The sequence below is a fragment of the Ictalurus punctatus genome, chromosome 29, assembly GCF_001660625.3.
Source record: "Ictalurus punctatus breed USDA103 chromosome 29, Coco_2.0, whole genome shotgun sequence".
NCBI lineage: Eukaryota > Metazoa > Chordata > Actinopteri > Siluriformes > Ictaluridae > Ictalurus > Ictalurus punctatus.
The window spans coordinates 4,838,534-4,862,384 of record NC_030444.2 but is presented as its reverse complement, the minus strand read 5'-3'; the positions used below and the strand labels follow the sequence as shown (position 1 = coordinate 4,862,384).

The following is a 23,851-nucleotide window of genomic DNA, read 5'->3' as shown; positions in this document are numbered from 1 at the left end:
GCCCCCACCTTGGCTGCTTGGACCACATCTCTGTTATGCTAATCGAAGCATACAGACCACTTCTGAAACATGCCAAACCAGTTGTGAAACAGGTGAAAACCTGGTCTGAGGTAGCTGTCTCAGCACTTCAGAAATATTTTGAGCACATAGACTGGAATATGTACAGAGAGGCTGCTACATACCACAACACCACAGACTTGGAGGAATACATAAGATCAGTGACTGGCTACATCAGCAAATGCATATATAATGTAACTATATATAATGAAGGATCAAGACCATCACCACACGTACAAACCAGAAACCATGGATGACGGCTAAAGCCTGCTGGCTGCTGAAAACCTGAGACTGCCTTCAGGATTGAGGACGAGGCAGCCCACCATACAGCAAGGGCCAATCTGCCCTTGCTGTATCAGAGGGCCGATTCACAGATATGCAGAAAAAATCCACAGTTACTTCATAAATACCAAGACACACAGAGTATGTGGCAAGGCATTCACAAACTACAAAGCTACATCACTTGTCTGTGATGGTGATGCCTGACTCCCAGATGCAATGAACGACTTCTATGCACAGTTCAAAGCATAATATATAACAACCGGGCCCCACAAGGATTAGGTCATGAAAAGACACTGCCAGGCCCAGGGTACACCCATCATCCCCACCCTACCGGATGCCCCCATCCCAGGCAATCCACACTTCATACATACCCTATTCTTTTGTATTTTCCTGTGGATATTTCACTTTTCCCCCATTTTCCTTTTTTCTCCTTTTCTTCCCTTTTCATTTCTTTTTTCTTCCCTTCCTTTATTCCTCTTTTTCCACCCTTTTCCTATATATCCGTGTTTGTATTAGAAGTTCATACGTCTAATACTTAACTAATGTAACGCATCAAAAGAAGCGAGTCATGCAATATGGAATTGGTCCAGTCAGGGCAGGGGATGAAGGGGGGCAAGGCCATGAATATGCACGCTATTTTTAGATTAAAACTGATTTAAACTGAGTAAGCACTTTGACTTCCAGTTTTGAAGAATTCCTTTCTTGGCGATGTTATAAAAGAAATCAGCAAACTGTCCTTGTATTTGGCTGGAATGCTGATCATTGTGAGGTCTCCAAGCAGACAGAGGGATGGAGATGGGGGGATTCCACAGCTCAGGATCGCTGAAAGTTTTTGTATGCCTGACAACCAAAACTTTTGAACTGGTGGGCATGCCCAAACTGCATGTAAATAATTATCTGTGACACCCACGATACATTTTGAGCAGATGTCAGTGTCGACTAATCCCCTTTTGTGTTTTTTATATTGAGTAATATGTATTCTGTGAATGATTTTGTATTGGATGAACTGAAAGTTAGTATTTGTTGTCATTGTGAATGCATTTTTACAATTGTCTGTCCAGAAATCAAATGTGGGAGAGGTGGAAAAATTGTTCCATTTGATTTTGGGGACACATATCAAGCTATTGACTAGCATGGCCATTGCTAATGGAGTGAAAGGTGGTGACAATTATAGAGGGTATGAATTGACATCACTTTCCCGCCGGAACACGTCCCCTCGTACAGACTTAGTGGCAAATGGCTGGTTTTATTAGGGGAAGCTGCGAAAACACTAGTACAACTAACGATTATCAGCTTAAATTAAAGGCAGTTGGACTCGACCATGACCCTTACAACTTGCCCAAGATCCTGCGGTCCATGGACATTGGCATGTGGCCAGAAATCGGTTTTCCCGACATTTGTAAGTAACTGATTTTAAGCAAAGCCTGAAGGCATAAAAAAGCCTTGACGCTTAGTCCTACTTCAAGGTGGGATTTGTTGGAGAAATTAAAGTGACAAGAACACCAGTAAACATTCTGGTTGTATGTGGACAGGTATGTACAAATATTTTTATTTTATTATATAATTTCATCTGGTAAACCGTAAGCTAGCTAGTCCTAGTTTGTGTGCAGCGAACACTGCTTCCACCTACTAATGTTATATATTTGTGAAGGTAAAACAGTCAGAGAATGAATGAGCCCCGTTATTCATCAGCGGAAATAGGCAGTGCTTAAAAAGAAATAAGTAGCAAATTATTCATCATTATACAACATGAGTACCACATGCCAAAAGAGCTTACACTGCTCGACTTAGTAAAAATGGACTGAATGGTTTTTTGGCACTCTGTACTAACAGATTCAACAAGGATTCAGAGATAACTTTTTGCAGTGAATCACAATAGCTTTTTCCCATTTTAGATGCGTTTTTTAATCTGTTTTCCCAGAATTCACGCTGTATATTAATGCTGCCACTCAGTCTTTTTGCCACTCAGTGGGCGTCACCGTGGCGAGTTCCGGCTACATCATGTGCGTACCCTCTATAGGAGCCCCCACTAAATCCAGTAGTTATGCTATATAAGGCCCTTACTCTATGAAAAATCATATTATATGTATATATATATATATATATATATATATGTGTGTATATATATATATATATATATGTGTGTGTATATATATATATATATATATATATATATACACACACACACACACACACACACATATACATACGTGTATTGTCGCGACGGGCAGAGAGCCGGCGCACACAAGAGGGAAATCGCTCCTTCTCCAACTGCCGCACCGGCACGACGTGGGCAGCTTCGTGCCGAACATTCCGCCAGCCGGAAGGACCGCCGCGGCAGGGCGGGACTGACGCGACACCGGCCAGCGATTGGCGGACCCAACGGAGAAATTCCACCACTCAGGCGACGGCGGAGGAGAATAAAAGGGCGCGCTTCCGGCCGTACGAGAGAAAAGAATACCGTAGCGACAAGACGGACTCCGTGCGTGTTTTCCAGCGACATAGCGACTCGCAATCACCGAGCACGACGGTAACCTCACGCCCCACACTAATCTCTCTCCACAAAAGGTGCAAGCGCGGACGAGTCCCACCTACGGAGGACGCCGGCCCGGGAAAACCCTCGCCCCCGTCTCGGGAATCCCGCCTCCGCCACGAGTAGGCTACACCGGCAGTCACGCCTCCACAAGCCCCGCACTCATCCCCTCACAACAAACTCACTTCACCCTTGCACCAATAAACCACCGTTTGTGAACGTTCTTCTGCCTCCTGTGGGTCTGTACGCCGCCCTTCCCCGGGCTAATTCCTCACACTGGTGGAGGATGCAGGCGTAGTACAGACTCGCCTACCACAAAAAAAAAAAAAAAAAAGAAACCCACAAAATGGACCACACCCTGCAACACCTGCTGGAGACAAGCCTCCAGCAGCACGCTGTGACGCAGCAGCTCGCCGAGAGCCTTCAGGTCGCCACACAGACACTGATCGCCATGAGGACTGAGACCCCCACCGCCTCCATGCCTCTCCCCGACGCAAGCAGCGAGATCCGCCACCTACTACCCCCCCTCGGCCCCGAAGAGGACCTCGAGTCGTACTTCGAAGCCTTCGAGAGTATCGCCCGCCGGGAGGAGTGGGACCGTGACGACTGGCCACGCGCCCTTGGTCCACTGCTCACGGGAGAGGCCCGAACAGCCTACTATGCCCTCGAGCCGGAGGAGGCCGCGGACTACCTGGCGATGAAGGAGGGAGTCCTGGCACGGTGTGGCTGAACCCCTGGCCAGGCTGCTACTGAATTCCATCGCTGGGTTTATCGACCAGGGGCCCGACCACGTTGCCAGATGAACGCCCTCATCCGGACCACCAAACGATGGCTCCGGCCGGATCGGCATACCGCCTCGGAGGTGGCGGAGAAAGTGGCGGTCGACCGTTTCCTGAGGGCGCTACCCCGGACAGAGAGACAGGCCATGGGGGCACACGCCCCAACTACGCCCCAGGAACTCCTAACTGTCCTGGAGCGAACCTTGGCCACCCTGGAGCTTGACCCCGGGGAGCAGCAGCACCTCGATCGGCCCCTCGGTGCCCCGGGCCCCCGGTCCGACCGCCAGACCCGGCCCCGCACCTGGAGGAACCCCCAGAGGGCGCCCACTTGTGAACACCCCCGACACGAGCCCATGCCTACAGAGCCGGAGAGGGAAGCCGCCCGGCTGCTTACAAAACCATGGCTGGCAGGCTGCGCCCTCCATCAGCAGCAACCGCCGGAGGCGCCCTCCTTGACGGTGTGGGTCGAAGGGAGACCGGTAACCGCCCTGCTGGACACCGGGAGCACGGTGACCCTCGCCCAGCCCTCCCTCCTGCCTGAGGGGCGCCGCCCAAGGGGGACGCTCACCGTGACCTGCGTCCATGGGGACACCCGGGAAGTCCCCTCAGCCGAGGTCCAGATCCGGGGCGAGGCCGGCACCTGGCCCCTCCAGGTCGGAATCATCCCCGCACTCCCCGTGCCCCTCCTCCTGGGACGAGACTGGCCAGGATTCCGGGTGGTACCGAGAGCCGAGCCCCGGAGATTGCGGCGACGTACGAAGGGGACCCCGGCCCGGCCGGCCTACCTGGCCCAGGACGACGGAGAGGCCACCACAGAAGGTAAGACCCCCCAAACTACTAACCCTCTGTCGTCTATCTTTCCCCAGGTGAACCGGGAGGGGAAGTTCGGCCGGGAGCAGAAGGAGGACGACCGGCTGAAGCACTGCTGGGCTCAGGTACGGGTGACAGAGGGGGTCGACCAGAGTCCAGACCTGAGGCTCCCCACATCGTACTTCCTCGTCCGAGGGGGGCTCCTCTACCAACGGGCCTGCCGCCGCAGGGAGCAGGTGGACCTACTGGTGGTGCCCCGACCCAAGACGGCCGTTTTATTGCACCTAGCCCACACCCATCCACTCAGCGGCCACCTGGGGGCCCGAAATACCCTGGAGAAACTGCGGGACCGCTTCGTGTGGCCCGGGATGGACGCGGAGGTCCGGGCCTTTTGCCAACAGTGCCCGCAGAGCCAGCGCACGGCCCCGCGGAGGCCCCCGCCGGCGCCCCTGATCCCCCTGCCCATTATCGGTGTCCCGTTTGAGCGAGTGGGCATGGATCTCGTGGGGCCCCTACCCAAGTCTGCCCGGGGCCATGAATACATCCTGGTCCTCGTCGACTACGCCACTCGGTACCCCGAGGCGGTGCTGCTCCGCAAGGCCACCTCGCAAAACATCGCCAGGGAGCTGGTACTCCTCTTCAGTCAAGTGGGGATCCCCAAGGACGTGCTGACCGACCAAGGTACGCCTTTTGTCTCGAAGCTAATGGCGGATTTGTGTCGTCTGTTGCAGGTGAAGCACCTCCGGACGTCCGTCTACCACCCCCAAACCGACGGGCTGGTCGAGAGGTTCAATCAGACCCTCAAGCGGATGCTGCGCCGGGTGGTGGACGAGGAGGGGAGGAACTGGGACCTCCTCCTCCCCTACGTACTTTTCGCCGTTCAGGAGTGCCCCCAGGCGTCCACGGGCTTCACGCCCTTCGAGCTCCTGTTCGGGCGGCACCCGCGGGGATTGTTGGACGTGGCCCGCGAAGCCTGGGAGGAGCAACCACCCCCCTTCCGCTCTGTCATCGAGTACGTGCAGGACATGCAAGCAAGGATTGACAGGGTGGGCCCCATCATCCGGGAGCACATGCACGTGGCGCAGGAGGAGCAGAAAAAGGTATACAACCGCCCCGCACAGCCCCGGGAATTCCAGCCAGGGGACCGGGTCCTCCTGTTAGTGCCCAGCAGCGCCTGCAAGTTCCTCGCCTGGTGGCAAGGTCCATATACCGTCCTCGAGCGCCGGGGCCGGGTAAACTACCGCCTGCAGCAGCCCGGTAAGCGGACGGACGAGAAGCTATACCATGTAAACCTGCTGAAAAAGTGGGTGGAACCAGCCCCGGTGGTGTCGGCGTTCGCAGCTCAGGACTTGGACCGGGGCAAGGGTACCTTGGTCGGCTTAGGGGAGGACCTCACCCCCGCCCAAAGACAGGAGCTTACCGAGCTGATCGACCAGTTCGCAGATGTGTTTTCGGCTTCCCCGGGGATGACCCAGCTGGTCCAGTATGAAATCAAGACTCCTCCCAGTGTAGTGGTGAGACAAAGGCCCTACCGTGTCCCCGAGGCCCGGCGCCAGGCCATCGAGGAGGAAGTCAGTCGCATGCTGCGGGACCACGTCATCGAGGAGTCCAGCAGCCCCTGGTCCAGCCCCATCGTTGTCGTGCCGAAGCCGGATGGGAGCATGAGGCTATGCAACAACTTCCAGAGGCTGAACCAGGTGTCAGAGTTCGACAGCTACCCCCTCCCAGAGTGGACGACCTGGTCGAGAGGCTGGGGAGAGCCCGATTCATATCGACCCTGGACCTCACCAAAGGCTAATGGCAAGTGGCGCTCGCACCGGAGGCAAGGCCCAAGACGGCCGTTAGCACGGCCACCGGCCACTGGCAGTATCGGGTTCTCCCCTTTGGGCTCCACGGGGCGCCCGCCACGTTCCAGCGGCTAATGGACATCCTCCTGCGGCCCCACCGGCAGTTTGCAGCGGCCTACCTGGACGACGTGGTCATCCACTCCTCCACCTGGGCCGACCACCTGTTCCACCTCAGGGAGGTCCTGAAAGCACTCCAGGAGGCCGGCCTGACGGCCAACCCAAAGAAGTGCCACCTAGGGCTGACGGAAGCCCAGTACCTGGGATACCGCATCGGACGGGGAATGCTGAAGCCCCAACTAAAGAAGATCGAGGCTGTGAAGGACTACCCGCGTCCGACATCGAAAAAACAGGTACGTGCCTTCTTGGGATTGGCGGGCTACTACCGCAGGTTCGTACCTAATTTTTCTGCTGTAGCCTCTCCCCTCTCAGACCTTACAAAGAAGGGCCAGCCAGACCAGGTCAGGTGGACAGCCGACGCAGAAAGGGCCTTCCAGGCCCTAAAAGGGGCCCTCACCAGCGCACCGGTACTCCGCAACCCGGACTTCGACCTCCCGTTCACCGTACATACTGATGCATCCGAGACCGGGCTGGGCGCCGTCCTCTCCCAGACCTTTGACGGGGAAGAACACCCGGTCCTCTACATCAGCCGGAAGCTGTCCCCGGCCGAGAGGAAGTATGCGGCGGTCGAGCGGGAGGCACTGGCAATAAAATGGGCCATCGAGGAGCTGAGATACTACCTGGCAGGCAGGCACTTCGTCCTCATAACGGACCACGCCCCCCTGCAGTGGATGGCCAAGGCGAAGGACACCAACGCCCGGGTAACCCGCTGGTTCCTCGCCTTACAAGACTTCTCCTTTCAGGTTAAGCACCGGGCGGGGGCCCAGCATGGTAACGCGGATGGGCTCTCATGACGAGACACCCTCTGGTCCCACCACCAAGCGGCAGTAGGCTCGGAGCTGAGGGGGGAGTACTGTCGCGACGGGCAGAGAGCCGGCGCACACAAGAGGGAAATCGCTCCTTCTCCAACTGCCGCACCGGCACGACGTGGGCAGCTTCGTGCCGAACATTCCGCCAGCCGGAAGGACTGCCGCGGTGGGGCGGGACTGACGCAACACCGGCCAGCGATTGGCGGACCCAACGGAGAAATTCCACCACTCAGGCGACGGCGGAGGAGGATAAAAGGGCGCGCTTCCGGCCGTACGAGAGAAGAGAATACCGTAGCGACAAGACGGATTCCGTGCGTGTTTTCCAGCGACATAGCGACTCGCAAATCACCGAGCACGACGGTAACCTCACGCCCCACGCTAATCTCTCTCTCTCTCTCTCTCCACAAAAGGTGCAAGCGCGGACGAGATCGCCGGGTGGTGAGAGTCCCACCTACGGAGGACGCCGGCCCGGGAAAACCCTCGCCCCCGTCTCGGGAATCCTGCCTCCAGGCTAGGCCTCTAGGCCTCTAGGCTACACCGGCAGTCACGCCTCCACAAGCCCCGCACTCATCCCCTCACAACCCACTCACTTGACCCTTGCACCAATAAACCACCGTTTGTGAACGTTCTTCTGCCTCCTGTGGGTCTGTACGCCGCCCTTCCCCGGGCTAATTCCTCACTGTATATATATATATATATATATATATATATATATATATATATATATATATATATATATATATATATATATATATATATTACAGCTAACAGTGTGTATGCCTGAGAGTTTAATGAAAACCACTAAAACATGCAACTTGGTGAAAGAACTTTTCCAAATTTCTTCTCTCCCCTCCCTAAAAATAGTTTAGTCCGATAGTCATTAATTATTTCATCCCAGTCAGTGACAAAAAGCAGAGGGACCCAATAAAATATAATAATATTGACTGAACGATTACATGGCCAAAGTGCTTGAACTATTACTGGTGCATCTAAAAAAAAATTAATAGCATAGAAATTTTTTTTTTTCATAATTTAATTTAAAAAGTGGAAATTGCATATATTCTAGATTCATTACACAAAGTGAGATATTTCGAGCCTTCAGCTCATCTGTATTGCTGGGTTTGGTGTCTCTCATAGAGGTGCTATGGGGTTCAGGTCAGGCGAGTTGGCTGGCCAATCAAGCACAGTAACACCATGGTCAGTAAACCAGTTACTAGTAGTTTTAGCACTGTGGGCAGGTGCCAAGTCCTGCTGGAAAAGGAAATCAGCATCTCCATAAAGCTCGTCAGCAGATGGGAGCATGAAATTCTCTAAAATCTCCTGATAGACGTTACATCAACTCTCGACTTGAGAAAACGCACTGGACCAACACCAGCAGATGACATGGCTCCTCAAATCATCACTGACTGTGGAAACTTCACACTGGACTTCAAGCAACTTGGATTCTGTTCCTCTCCACTCTTCCTCCAGACTCTGGGACCTTGATTTCCAAATTAAATGCAGCATTTACATCCATCTTCCCTATGATTTTCGGTGTGTGTACGGAACCAGACAGAGAGATTAAAGGCTCAGGAAACCTTTGCAGGTGTTTTGAGTTAATGAGCTGATTAGAGCTCTTCTCAGGTCGACATTTCTGTATTATAAATTCTTTACTCTAATATTTTGAGATACTGGATTTTTAATTTCCGTGAGCTGTAAACCGTAAACATCAAGATTAAAAGAAACAAAAAAGCCTTGAAATATTTCATTTTATGTGAAAATTCCACTTTGAGTTAAATTACAGAAAAACTTTTCCATGATATTCAATTTTTTTTAGATGCACCTGTGTGTGTGTGTGTGTGTGTGTATATATATATATATATATATATATATATATATATATATATATATATATATATATATATATATATATATTTATTTGCAGTTGCTGACTAACAGTTGTGTTATCAAGCTGAACGACTCTCTATTAACTAAAGAAATTGCTTTATGGGAACTCTACAGTGAGTGTCTGGAGTGTGAAGATATAAATCTTTTAAGAAAAACGCTGTCTTAAAACACTGACCTTAATTAATTAACTGATTAGAGTTCTTTGAGTTCTACGTCGACAATTCTCCATTATAAATTCTTTAATTTTAAAATTGTGAGATACTGGATTTTTTATTTTCATGAGTTGTAAGCCATAATAATTAAGATGTAAAAAAAAGGCTTGAAATATTTCACTTGCAAAAGACTGCATTCTTTTCAATTTCTGAAAGTGTGACTGGAAAGACTTTTTATATTGTTGGTACTTTTTTTTTATTCGTTTTATTTGATTAATTATTTGTCTTTTGTAATTCTTTATTAATTTGTCTTGAATAATTGCTTGAAAACTTAAGTTATTAATGGCTTAATGCTATTATTTTGATGTAATATTTATATCAACTTTTGAAATAAGTGTTGTTATAAGTAAACAGACTATGAAAGTGATTTTTTGCCATCAATTTATTTGTTTTTATATTTAATTTATATTTATGTGTTTTGCATTTGCTCAGTAAAAACCTTTATTTGCATTTATGTTGTCCGTTTTGTTATTTAGTAAGAAATCTCTATTAGGTTGAATGGCATCATAGATGTTTGCCTCCATGCCACATTTTTCCAAGGAGCCCAGAACTCCCTAACTACAGCCCTGTTAACTAGTAGTTTGTATAATTTTGAAGAAAAAAATTGTCTGATCTCTAAATTGGATTATGTCATTTAATATATTGGGGGATTAAGTATATTATCTGTTGTGTCGATTTTTACTTCTGATAATTGATTTAATTTGTACATGTTGAAAAAAACTGCTGGCTCCCAAATTTGTATTTCTGGGCCAAATCTTCGAATGACAGGAAGTGATTATTGTTGAAGAGATGATGAAAAAATGTGTGATTCCTTTCTGTTCCCATGTGTGGGTGTAAATAGGAGTCTTGTGACGGTGGACGTCTGGATTGCGCCAGATGGGGTTATAATAGAATTGGTGATTCTCGAAGCTTTCCACCCGGTTGTCAGAGTTGTGGAGATAACCGTGTTTTTTTTAAAAACAGGTGTGTTTCTCGAGCAATGTGTTGAGAAAAGGCAAATCTGCAAGTATGTGCTTTTTACAGTATGTTTGTTCCAGTTGTATCCATGTGATGTTATTGCTTTGATGAAGGCATTTCACTTAATATTGCAGTTAACAATATTTTTTTTTTATTCCTCCAGTAAAAATGTGAGATTTAAGAATTAAGCAATTGAAACCATTTTTCTGTAGGCATGACAGGGAGCATTGAGAAGAGATAAGTAATCTGAGGTCATCATCTATTTGTTTTAAGCAGTGGAGTGTAGTTTAGTGAGAACAAACCTGACAGCCTGGAGGAGATGCTAATGCCTAGAAGTACTTAATATTTCCAACACAGAGTAGAAGAATTGAATACTGAGCTGTGGAATCCCAAGCCTCATCAGAGAGTGAGAGTATGGTGGATTTATTCCAGTTTATTGTGTAGTTTGATATTTTGGAAAAAGTATTGATGATTATTGATGTTTCCTGAAATGAAACATCAATAGTCCACACAGAGGCTAATTTAATCTTGTGTGTTTGTGACATGAATTCCATTGATTTTACCTTTCTGTCTTATTGCTAATGTGAGCGGTTCTATCAAAATGCCAAACAGTGAAGGGGAGAGTGGACATCCTTACCATGTTCCTCGGTGAAGTGTGAATGCGGATGAAGCGATCCCATTTGTTGTGACTGTAACTTTTGGTGAAGTGTACAGAATTTTTATTCAATGGATGAACAACTCCCCGAAGCCAAATTTGTATAATGTGTGGGAATAGAGCTGTCCAGTTGACCTTGTCAAAAATACTTCCTCAGTGTCCAGCTATGCAATGATTGTATTAATCAGAAATATGTATCAAATTAAATAAGCTACAAATGGTACCCGAAGAGTAATTTTTTGCTAAAGCCTGTCTGATCGGGATGGATTAATGTGGGGGTCACTAGCTGCGTTTACATGGACAACAATAATCCACTCTTAATCCGATTAAGACCATACTCTAATTAAGAAACTACCATGTAAACAGCAATTTTTACTTACCTTAATCTAATTAAGGTCATAATCGAAGTAAGCAATAATCGAATTAAGACAGGTGGAGTACTCCTGTTTTAGTCGCATTATTATTACTGCTGTCCATGTTAACGAAGTCACTGTTTCTAGTCTTGCTTTATGAAGTTCTTCTGATGATAGAGGAGCATCAAGAGCTATTTTATGTTAGCTATGTTAGCTATTTCTTTGGAGAGTTGAGGTAGTGCTATGGATTTTTAAGAATAGGTTTGGTTTAGTACTTGTTTTGATGAATATTGCTTATTGTAGAATGTGTGAAAAGTGTTATTTCTTTCTAGGGCAGATTTTGTGTGATGCTGCAGAGTTTCTTATTATTAAGATTACTGTTTTATGCTGTAAAAGATTTGCCAAGTAATTTATTGTTGGTTTCAAAATTATGATTTTTCAGTTGATGTATAATAAACTGTGGGTTTAAAATAACTTTTGTGTGTGTATGATTTCTTCCAGTTGGTCTTGGGCATTCCTCAATTCTGTTTAGTGTTTGATCATCTAAATTCTTAGTGTATCTGTCTGATAATTATTTCATCTTCTGTTGTAGTTGAGTTTCTAATTTCAATTGTTTTCTCTTCTTATATGATGACAAACTGCAGTTTTGTTACTTTTTTCCTCCGATTACTGCTTTTCTGTTTCCCATACTGTTGATGCTGTGGATGCCACGGAGTTTTAGCTGTGTCTTCATGAAGCCTTTTATCAGTGTCTCTGGATCATTGGGTGAGTTTTCAGGGTGTACCTGTAAAGATTCAATTATCCCGCATGCATCGTGTTTGTAAGTGGAGCATCGTTTCCTTCATCAGGTCCTTTTCTTTTCTTTTTTACTGTTTCTATTTGTTCAGTTAATGTTTTGACAGTTGACTGTAGTTCAATGTTTGCTTTCTCTATGCTTTGAATGTGTTTATGTGCATATTCCAACTAGCGCGGACTTCTTCGTGCACAAAAGTTTTTATTTGGGGGTGGGGTTTTGCTTTGGTTGTCAGCTTTGGAATCCATATTGTGCAGCTGGTAGTAGTGGTTGATAAATGCTTCCAAGTCCATTAGGTCCGCCTCCGTACAGAATCCTCTATCTATATTCCAACTGCACAAGGCTTGTTGTTACTCAATTGGGTTTAGATTGACTTGTTTTTTGACTCCTTTTAATTTCCAGATTAATCGCAGTTAGTCCATTCAGGCGTTACCAGCAGGGCACTGCCATGATTGTTGAATTTTCACCCTTGGGTCCACAGTCTTGTACTACTCACAGCATCTCATGGCCTACTCCTCACTTTAAATGCTCCTCAAATACCACACCATAGCATTTTTCTTCCAAAGAGGAAGAAATTCCAAAATCTTACATCCTGTAGCTTTAAACAATATTGTGATGCATTGTACTTTAGTGGACAATGCTTTTATCATCTTAACTGATTAAATGTACAACTGCCAACCCCTTCAATTAATCTCCATCAGTTTGAAAACCACTAATAAGTCATTAGGACTTGTAAGACATACCTGGGAGAAAGCAAGGGCAAAAAAAGGATGCTGAAGCATTTGTAGCCCTAACAGATGAGTGACTCCCTCCTTTATTACAGCCTTGTTCTCACTGTGGAACATGCGCTGATACACACACAGTAACCAGGATGGATGAATCAGTCCACTGCCTGCATAGAGAGTACCAAGAAATCAGGAAATAAACTGCTAGGAACCTGAAGACTGATCCAATGAGACAAAAATAAATGTGACTCACCTTGAGTATCTGTTGAAATTGTTTTGACAAGCATGTCAATTCGGCTTAGTACAGGTCGAATCACATGGATCTAAAGGTAAGAGTTCAAATTAGTAAATACAAAGATTTCATAAAGTATAACTGAATAACACAATTACAATCACAAAACATTATACTCGTTTTTTATACAGTGGGGCTGGAATGTTTTAGATTTTTCTATATTTCTGCATATATATGTCCTAAAACATCATCAGATTTTCACAAGTTCTGAAAGTAGATAAAGAAAACCCAATTAAACAAATGAAACCAAAAATATACTTGGTCATTTATTCTTTTGAGGAATATGATCCAATATTACATATCTGTGAGTGGCAAAAGTATGTGAACCTTTAATTTCAGTATCTGGTGTGACCCCCTTGTGCAGAAATAACTGCAGCTAAACATTTCCGGTAACTGTTGATCCTGCACATCAGTGTGGATTTATTTTAGCCCATTGCTCAGTACAGAACAGCTTCAACTCTGGGATGTTGGTGGGTTTCCTCACATGAACTGCTTGGTTCCACAACATTTCTATTAGATTAAGGTCAGGACTTTGACTTGGCCAGTCAAAAACATTAACCTTATTCTGCTTTAACCATTCTTTGGTAGAATGACTTTTGTGTTTAGGATCGTTGTCTTGCTTCATGACCCACTTACTCTTGGGATTCAGTTTACGGACCGATGTTGGGACATTTTTCCTTAGGATTCGCTGGTATAATTTAGAATGAATTGTTCCCTCAATGAGGGCAAGTCGTCCTGCCCCAGATGCAGCAATACAGGCCAAAACCATCACACTACCACCACCACGTTTCACACGAGATAAGGATCTTATGCTGGAATGCAGTGTTTTCATTTCTCCAAACACCTCATTTAAACCAAAATTTCTATTTTGGTCTCATCCTTCCACAAAACATTTTTCCAATATCCTTCTGGCTTGTCCACGTGATTAGGAAACTGCAGACAATCAACAATGTTTTTTTTTTTTTTTTTTTGCAGAGCAGTGGTTTTCTCCTTGCAACTCTGTTTGTGTGCCATTCACACAAATGTTGTTCAGTGTTCTCCTGATGGTGGACTCATTAACATTAGCCCATGTGAGAGAAGCCTTTAATTGCTTAGAATTGACCCTGGGTTCCTTTATGACTTCGCAGACTATTTCACGTCTTGCTCTTGGAGAGATCTTTGTTGGTCTTCACTCCTGGGAAGGTCTTGAATTTCCTCCATTTGTACACAATCTGTCTGACTGTAGATTGGTGGAGTCTAAACTCTTTAGAGATGGTTTTTTAACCTTTTCCTGATGAGCATCATCAACTCTTTTTCTGAGGTCCTCAGAAACCTCATTTATCCGTGCCATGATACACTTCCATAAATGTGTTGTGAAGATCAGACTCTGATAGATCCTCTTTTAATAAAACAGAGTGTTCACTCACTCCTGATAGTCATCCCATTGATTGAAAACACCTGACTCTATTTTCACCTTCAGGATTACTGCTAATCCTACAGGTTCACATACTTTTTCCATTCACAGGTATATAATATTGGATCATTTCTCTCAATAATTAAATGACCAAGTATAATGTTTTTGTCTCCATTTATTAATTGGGTTCTCTTTGTCTACTTTTAGGACGGTGGGTTGATACAGTTTCCCCAGGCCCATGGTGCAACACAATAATACAGTAACATGATACAAAAGATTACATTAAAAACAACACAAAAGTGCCAGACACATGCAAAACTGTTTCCTTTTTTACTGGAGTCCACTTAGAGCTGATTCAACTGTTAAGGCATGCAGTTTTGGCTTTAGTAGTGCGAAATCATTTGCCAACAAGTAAACTCTGAAAAATACTGACTCAAATGGTGGGAAGGCTAAGCTTTTATGCTTCTTGCTTGCTTCCTTACCCGTGGCATGTACAGTTCCTGGATACATGGTAAGTTGATGATCTTTTCAGAGGTAATATAGCCTGTCCTTGGCATGAGCAAAAGCAGAACCCTAACAAAAATGTTATGGATAATGTTTAGATAAATTCAGTAAAGGCTGTGTAGAACTATTTCTTTGCTGTCAGAGGAAGAAAAATAAAGTCTGCTTTAAACTTTTTCTCTAACAGAAGTGGTGTCCCAATGAAGGACTGACAGTATAATTTCATAAATGTCACAGTTTTACTAGTAATTGAAGCATTAATAGTAAATGCTGGTTGGAAGAGTATATATATATATATATATATATATATATATATATATATATATATATATATATATATATATATATACATACATACACATACACACACACACACACATAAAATTTTAGAAGCTTAATTAAATAACCTAAATATGAAAAAATTAAATGATGCTTTATATTAGCACTTCCGTCACGAAATAACTCAAATGCAGCCTTATTGTCTCATGTTGTTGCAGTAAGAAACAGACTGAGGGCACTGTGGGATACGGTATTGTGATTGACTGGCAAAGAAGTGGATAATAGAGATGGAATGAAACACACGCACAGTTTCTCTCTCGTTAAGCACAAATCCAAAATTCCGAAGTGAAATTGCAGAATTCGCCTGACTGGATTTTGCTGCACTCAAACACACCCGCACCAAACTAACAGACACCACCATATAAGGTTTTGATTATGATTAAGTAATTTGTGTATTAATATAAAATCTCCCGCTATAAGGGTAGGCTATAAATACAATACAGCAACTGTTGTTATTATTACTACACTTGTAGACAAAATGTTGTACTTTGTACTTGTCATAGTGCCCACTCAAGCAGAAACATTAACGTGACGTGTGATGTGACACTACCGCAGGTGGCACTCCACCACTACGGTGGCAAACTACCACTGCGGTGGTGCGGTTGTCATGGCCACCGTCACAGCCATAAGGTCCAGGTTGTTCTGACTGCATCAAGTTGGCACTGGTGGATATAATGCCAGTCAGGAAACCTGTAGTTTGACTGACAGATGACCAGAGACAGTAATTTGTACAAGAAGAAGAGCAGGAAGAAAACAGCACTGTAAAGAATCAGTGTCAAGAGTCAAACAGTTTCACATGTTTAACCGAATCTCACACACTGTTTACTATCTGATTGTAAGTCAGTGATTCATTCGCAGATGGAGACAGTCAGATAGAACCGGTTGAACTTCTTATGTCGCAGCTCTGGGATAACTGTAGTGAAAGCAGAGCTGCAGAATACAAACAAGAGCCTCACAAATGTTCCAGAGGAGTCCAGGTGCCAGTGGCGTTCAGAATCAGAATCAACTTTACTGGCCAAATATGCCTGAGCATACAAGGAATTTGCTGCTGGTTTATAGGGATCCTATGGGGGATTATTGGGGGGGGGATCCTCAACCACCACCAGTGTGTAGCATCCACCTGTATGGTGTGACGGCAGCCATAGTGCGCCAGAACTCCCACCACACACCAGCTATTATAGGAGAGGAGAGAGTGATGTAGCCAATTCAGGAATGGAGATTATTAGAGGGCCATGATAGAGAAGGGCCAATGGGGGAATTTTGCCACCCCTACTCTTTAGGAGAAGTGTCCTGGGATTTTTAATGACCACAGAGAGTCAGGACCTCGGTTTAACGTCTCATCCAAAAGACTGTGCTGTTTTTACAGAATAGTGTCCCCATCACTATACTGGGGCTTTAGGATCCACAGACCACCCACTACTGGCCACACTAATACCACTTCCAGCAGCAACCTTAGTGCTCCCTAGGAGGTCTCCCACCCAGGTACTGGCCAAGCTCAACCCTGCTTAGCTTCAGTGTGAAACCAGGGGAGAACTGCAGGGAGATACGGCTCTGGCTTACACAACAAACCCAATGACCACATGGCAGTTTACAGTGCAAACATAATCTAATGACCACTCACACAGAGCAAACATAAAACATTCTTAAAAACCACTCACAGAGAACTATTAATTCATTGACGCATGACAGTAATGTAATATTACAGTGCAGTGATTACCCTGTTAGAAAACAGTATATGTATTATATAGTAAATAAATATTGCACATGGTATTGGTATTCCACATGGGTATGATATTGCACATAAAATGAAAAAAGGTGTAGTGTAAAAGTAAAAAATAGAGAGTGAATTGAGGTTTATGGGAAGGTTCTTGTCCTGATTAGTCTGTAGCACCTGCCAGAGGGTAAGAGTCTGAACAGGCTAAGTGCAGTGTGTGAGGGGTCCTTTATATTTCTCCCAGACTGTTTTCTGACATGAATACCAGTCCTGGAGGGAAGGTTGGTCCTGGTGGTGCTCAAGTGTTGGAAGCACTTGGCCCAGATTTGGTCAGAAAGTTCCTTAGATATTTCCCAATCAGAATGGAAAATTTCACAACGTTTTACAACATGGTTCTATGGGTTGAAGAAGAAGCACTGAGGAATAACCGCTTCCCTTAGTACTGGCTATACAACAAAATATAATAAAGTAACTCTCGTCTGAGCAATATGTGCTCCTGCTGCCTGATCCCAACACATTTCTAATGCTGTGGCTTCTCTTAAGGCTAGGTGATCGGGCAAAAATATTTTATATATTATATTTTATTTCAGACTGGCACAGGATCCACTATATGATCACAAATAATTTCCATGTTGATTTTTTAAGACTATTTGCCAGCAACCAAAAACTTCCACTACTGATTTAAAATAGCTCTATAAGGAAACAAAATCTCACCGAAAAAGAATAAAGTTTCACAAAATGAAAAAAAAAATCAAGCATTGACAGCATATTTAGAAATGCTAACCAAAAAGTACGTCATCTCTTCTAAAGCCTTCAGCATCTAACAGTGCAATAAATGGAAAGGCGATTGACAGGCAAGTGAGTATTTAAATCTGTTTAAACATGGAATATTTTATCAGAGTTGGTTTAAATTTTTATTTACAATTCCTTAAAAATAAGCTATTGGAGTTTGCATGTTCTCCCCATGCTGCGGGGGTTTCCTCCGGGAACTCCGGTTTCCTCCCCCAGTCCAAAGACATGCATGGTAGGCTGATTGGCATGTCCAAAGTGTCCGTACTGTATGAATGGGTGTGTGAATGTGTATGTGATTGTGCCCTGTGATGGATTGGCACCCTGTCCAGGGTGTACCCCACCTTGTGCCCCATGCTCCCTGGGATAGGTTCCAGGTTCCCCGTGACCCTGAAGGATAAGGGTTATAGAAAATGGATGGATGGATGGATGGAAAATAAGCTATTCAAGATTAATTGTTTTGGTCTTTATTGCACTTCTCTCTGCATTTTTTATACAGGGGAGAACTGATCGTGGTAGTCATAAGGATTTTTAGAAATTGTTTTAAACCCATTCCCCCCTCCCAACGGTTTTACCCATTCAAGGGTGTAATAGGTATTCTATCCTTGACCAGGTAAAATGGTGTGGCGTTCGTGATGCCTTTCCAATGCATACTTGATTTCTCATAAGTAGCACCTTATTTTGTTGTTTGATTGAGCCCCATTTTTGGCTGTGGTGCTATTGCCGTTGTGGTCCCTGTGTTGTCTGGCATGCAGCACATACTTTGGGGTGCTTTCTTTTGAGGTGAGTAAATACGTTTTTGACATGCCAATCTTGCCTTACATATTTTGCAACTATTGTTGCGCGCCTATTGTTTGCATAAAATGCAAACCAGGTCCATATATCTGATGGTGATTTTTTTCAGGCACCAGGAAAAAGCTAAGGATATAAGTGCTAGAGGATTGGAGGGAGCATGGTGCATTGCGGGGTGTGATAAGTGAGGTAAGCGGGTGCTGGTCCATTTTTGGCTTTGTAGGCAAGCATCAGTGTTTTAAATCTGATGCGGGCAGCTACAGGAAGCGAGGGGAGTAAGATGTACCAATGGGGTGGTGTGGGAGAACTTAGTAAGGTTGAAAACAAGTTCTGAATTCTGGATCAGTGCAGAGGTCGAATGATGCTCAGAGGCAGACCTGCCAGGAGCAAGTTACAGTAGTCAAGTCTTGAAATGAAAAGCGACTAAACAAGCAGCTGAGTGGCCTGTGTGGACAGAAATGGATGAATCCTTCTGATGTTGTAAAGGAGAAATAGACATGAGTGTGTCAGATGAGATGCGAGAGGAAAAGGACAGTTGATAATCCATGGCTACCGCAAGGTTGCACACAGTGAACACAGGTGAGATAAGAAAGTTGTCCAGGGAGATCACAAGATGCTGATGTGGGGATGGATCACCTGGGATGAACAGCAGTTCTGCTGGGATTAAGTTTCAGTTGATAAGCTGCCATCCATGATGAGATGTCTGCCAGATAAACTGAGATCTCAGCAGAAACATGAGTGTCTGATGGAGGGAAGGAGATGATGAGTTGAGTGTGTATCTGCATAGCAGTGATGTGCAAAACCAATGTGATGATATGACCTCACCAAGAGATCAAGTATAGAGGTAGAACAGAAGAGGACCAAGTACTGAGCCTTGTGGGATACCAGTGGAGAGTCCAAGTGGAGCAGATTTGGATCCCTTCCATGTCCTCTCTGTCCACAGCTAAAGCTCAAGCATGTCCCAGCTGCCAAATAAGTATGTTTTTATTTTCGCTGCATCAGAATTCCACATTATCAAAAACTGAGTGGCTGATCATCAAAAACAACATACTGCATAAGAGCTGTTTCAACTCACCTCGTGCTGGCTAGAAAAATGTATTTCTCTCCTAGCCAGCTTTTGCTGCTGTGTGCCTCGAGTTTCATTATCACTAATGCAGAGTTTGTCTCAGCTATGAACAAAAAAATAAAACTAATAGAATTAATATTTTCTCAGTTTATTTGTCTTATTATTTTAGTGGGTAGAACGAGTAAGTTAAAGCCAAATAATTTTTAATTACTATTAATTCTCTCACCTCGCAAATCTCAAAGTATCACGGTACGCGAGTGGATTCTCTTCTCGTTCTGTTCCCGTTTTAGTTTACAGATATGCCAAATAGCAGGCTAACTAAACAAAATGGATAATCACCATTTTTTTTAAAAAACCCACAACTAAAGGAGAGGGGGGCTCGAACTCTGACGCTTCCATGATGAATTCAACTGCTGCTAATACTGATACAGCAATGGAGGCTGCATCAGAGAACACTGAGAACTGGAACTAGCAGCACCGCCACCCTGTCGGCAGAGCAACCCACTCAACCTTCAGCCACATCTGGATAGGTCAACGACCTCGGAGAGAAAGCTATAGTGCCGAAACAGCCCACACTTTCTTCTTTCCCTAAACAACAAATTGGATACATTTAACAGGCATGAATATGTGGGAGAGCTACAAACAGGCTTGTACATCGGGATCTGTTGCAGCACAGCTGTCACACAGCCATCAAGGTACAGTGGAGAAAAAACAGACCGTACTTGTGCAAATCTGTTAATATCGTAAAATTAATATAGGCCTGCCTTTCCGCAGACACCGTGAGGACACTGATGCAGAAACAAGGGGAAATTATTTGAGCATATGTTTTTTTTTTTCCTCAAAGTATAATTCTGATTTCAAATCCATGCAGTCCAAATATTTCAACTGCACAAGCCAAGGCTTTCAGAACGAAATGACTGCATCGTGTGCAGAGCTCATTAGTGAAGAAATATCTAAGGAAGTACATGAGACAGGTTTTCTTGCTGTTATTGCTGATGAAGCGAAGTCCTCGAAGACTGAGCAACTTTCTGTTTGCATTATATACTCCGAGGTACGTTTAAGGAGCGATTTATTTGCCTTGTTGACTGTTTTGATTCTCTTGATGCTGCAGGGATTTTTGTTGCATTAAAGAAGGATTGTAATCGTGTGGACTGATGGACATTCCCATAATTGCTCAGGCATATGATGGTGCCTCAATTCAGCAATTCCCCTTTGCTGTGTATGTGCATTGCATGGCACATAAGATAAATCCTGTCCTCGCTGAAGCATGTACAGTGAACAGAAACATTAAAACATCTCTAAATGGGATTGACAAACTGAATCACTGAATACGTTTACATGGACAGCAGTAATCTAATTATTGACCTTATTCTGTGTAAGACAATATTGTGATTAAGGTGTTTACATGAGTCACTTTTAGAATATTCCTTTCATGTTGTACATGTTATAGAACATAGATCGAATAACGGCACACGTCATTATGTCCCCGCGTCACACCGTCCCTCCAGAATTTCACGTATCGACATACAGTTCGTCTTCGTTATGGCACCGTATACAGTTCTGGTTGTTTCATTTTTAATTTTACAAAAGCTTCAAGCGCAGTTAATTATTTGTCATGCTGTACATGCAAATAGACGACTGCTTGAAGCCGTGGGCTGCGTCCCAAACCGCGTACTTACCTACTGTATAGTAGCAGAAATACATGTATTTCACCTATATACTGTAGGAGGCAAACACGCGGTTTTCGACGCAGCCGTACTCTCTTGTTTGCCGTCAAACGGTTGAGCACTGCCGTGTGTGTACGTGTCCTGTCGCAAAATGCGGTGAAAACTCCAACATGACGTTAATAATGTGATTAAGGTGTGTACATGTCTGTAATGAGACTAAAATAGGAATACTCCACACGTCTTAATTCCATTTGTGTTTACTTCGAGTATGACTTTAGCCGGATTAAGGTCATCAATAATCTCTGTTTACATGCTAGTTTCTTAATCAGAGTATCGTCTTAATCAGGTTAATATCGGATTATTGTTGTCCATGTAAACGTACTGAATGGATATTTACGGAATCTTCAAAGCAAATAATTTATATGCTATCTAATAAATAAAAATACACCTAAATACCAAAACTGAGTACAGGGGATTATTTTAAAGTCTCTAATTATTTCATAACATTTCAAACTGCGACTAAATACAAATATATATATATATATATATATATATATATATATATATAAACACACATACACGAATGAATATATATATATATATATATATATATATATATATATATATATATATATATATATATATATATATATATATATACACATACACGAATATATACATATATATATATACATATATACATATATATACATATATATATATATATACATATATATATATATATATATATATATATACATATATATATACATATATATATATATATATATATATATACACATATATATATATATATATATATATATACACACACACATACACGAATATATATATATATATATATATATATATATATATATATATATATATATATATATATATATACACACACATACACGAATATATATATATATATATATATATATATATATATATATATATATATATATACATACACATACACAAATATATATATATATATATGCACAGTACATTAATCCCATTTTCATTGAACCAGCTATGCAGGAATATCATACTGTTTTTACTCTGTAAAGAAAAACTAAAATTTCTATAAAAAAAAAAAAGAAAAAAGAAAAAAAAAAAGAAGAGAATACTGAGGACTCTACATACCTGGTATTCCTCAAGAGTCTCCAGGACCAGGGTGTACGCATCCCAAAACTCTCGAAGCACTGATCTTTGCTCTGCTTTCCATTTGAAAAAAAATTCTTCTGGAAAGAATCAAGATAATTTACACACAGTTCACCTGGAATATCTGGAACAAAACAACAACAACAAAAAAAACATACAAAAACACCAAACACCTTACCTGTCTCACACATATTAATATGTCCATCGTATGCCTCTGCCAGCGAGACACATCTATTCAGCAGATAAAGTGCCCTCTTCCGAGACACAGTGTCCTTGTGTACAAGTCCAGCTTGGACCACTCTGAAGAAAGTGTGAGACATCTCTGGGTTGGAGCTCCTTTCATCCACCGAGAATAGGAAGTCAGAAAGGGCAGTAAGGCATAGCAGAAGGCGTGCAGTCACCACTTCTGTGCCCTCCAGCTCACACCAGGCCAGTAAATCCCCCCAAAGGTAAGAGAGAAGGTCTGCTTGCATTTCTCTATTCGAGGAGTTAAGACACGTGAACCAGATACGGACAATGATTTTGGACACCCAACTGTCTGAAAGCTCCTTCACACTACAAAGAGTACAGGACAGGGATTTCTTAGCTAAGGCAGGATTGGATGAAACACCTGAGAGCAATACTGCCAGAACTTCTATGGCCACATCAACATCCAGCTTCTGCATGTCCCCATGACTGTCAGTCTTTCCTGACAAAGCAGGTAAAACAAAACGTGCTATTTCCTCCAGGGAGTCAGTCTCACACTCCCTCACACAGATCAGAAGAAGTGCACAAGTGGCATGGAGCATCTCCTTCCTCTTACTAGTTTGGGGAACACTTTCCTCCCGAGATGCAATTTTCTCACTTGAGATCATTTTCAGCAGTGGTACACAATGGTTCCAGATAACTGATTGCACTTTACAAATAAAACGTTCCTTGGTCTTAAACCCATTATAAACCTCTGCACTGGAGTGCGAGTTGAGGACAAGCTCTCTGATAAATAAACCAAGGGCTTCAACCCTCTCTACTTCCGGCCACGAACAACTCGGCCAGCATAACATGTCCAGTGTGCGCTCGATATCATGGCATTGTGACACCAAAACCTTGACCAAAAAAGTAGACATGATGTTGAAGAATTCCACACGCTGCCTTGTCTTTTTCTTCTTCTTTTGGTTTTAATGGTGGTTGGCAAACCAACTTAAGGTGCATTACCGCCATCTACTGGACTGGAGTGTGGGCAGTAGATCGACAGGGAAAGAAAAAAAGTAATAACATTACTACTACTACTACTACTACTACTACTAATAATAATAATAATAATAATAATAAATAA

General features: G+C 43.8%; 1 protein-coding gene across 4 annotated transcripts in view; it reads right to left on the bottom strand.

Moving 5' to 3' along the window:
* The window catches only part of tarbp1 (TAR (HIV-1) RNA binding protein 1), a 56,752-nt gene extending 33,046 nt beyond the window's left edge, over nucleotides 1-23,706 (bottom strand). The window contains exons 1-5 of one of the 4 annotated variants that reach the window (XM_047152107.2): nucleotides 22,718-22,895; nucleotides 22,522-22,616; nucleotides 14,984-15,074; nucleotides 13,070-13,139; nucleotides 12,835-12,983 (exon numbers count right to left, since the gene is read on the bottom strand). In XM_047152107.2, coding sequence (XP_047008063.1) covers nucleotides 12,835-12,983; nucleotides 13,070-13,139; nucleotides 14,984-15,074; nucleotides 22,522-22,616; nucleotides 22,718-22,744 — 432 coding nt within the window. In that variant the 5' untranslated portion in view covers nucleotides 22,745-22,895. Of the gene's footprint in view, nucleotides 1-12,834; nucleotides 12,984-13,069; nucleotides 13,140-14,983; nucleotides 15,075-22,521; nucleotides 22,620-22,717 lie in introns of all 4 variants that reach the window. The other 3 variants (XM_047152106.2, XM_017461576.3, XM_017461574.3) reach the window with 3 other exon arrangements.
* Between the last annotated feature and the right edge of the window lie 145 nt (nucleotides 23,707-23,851).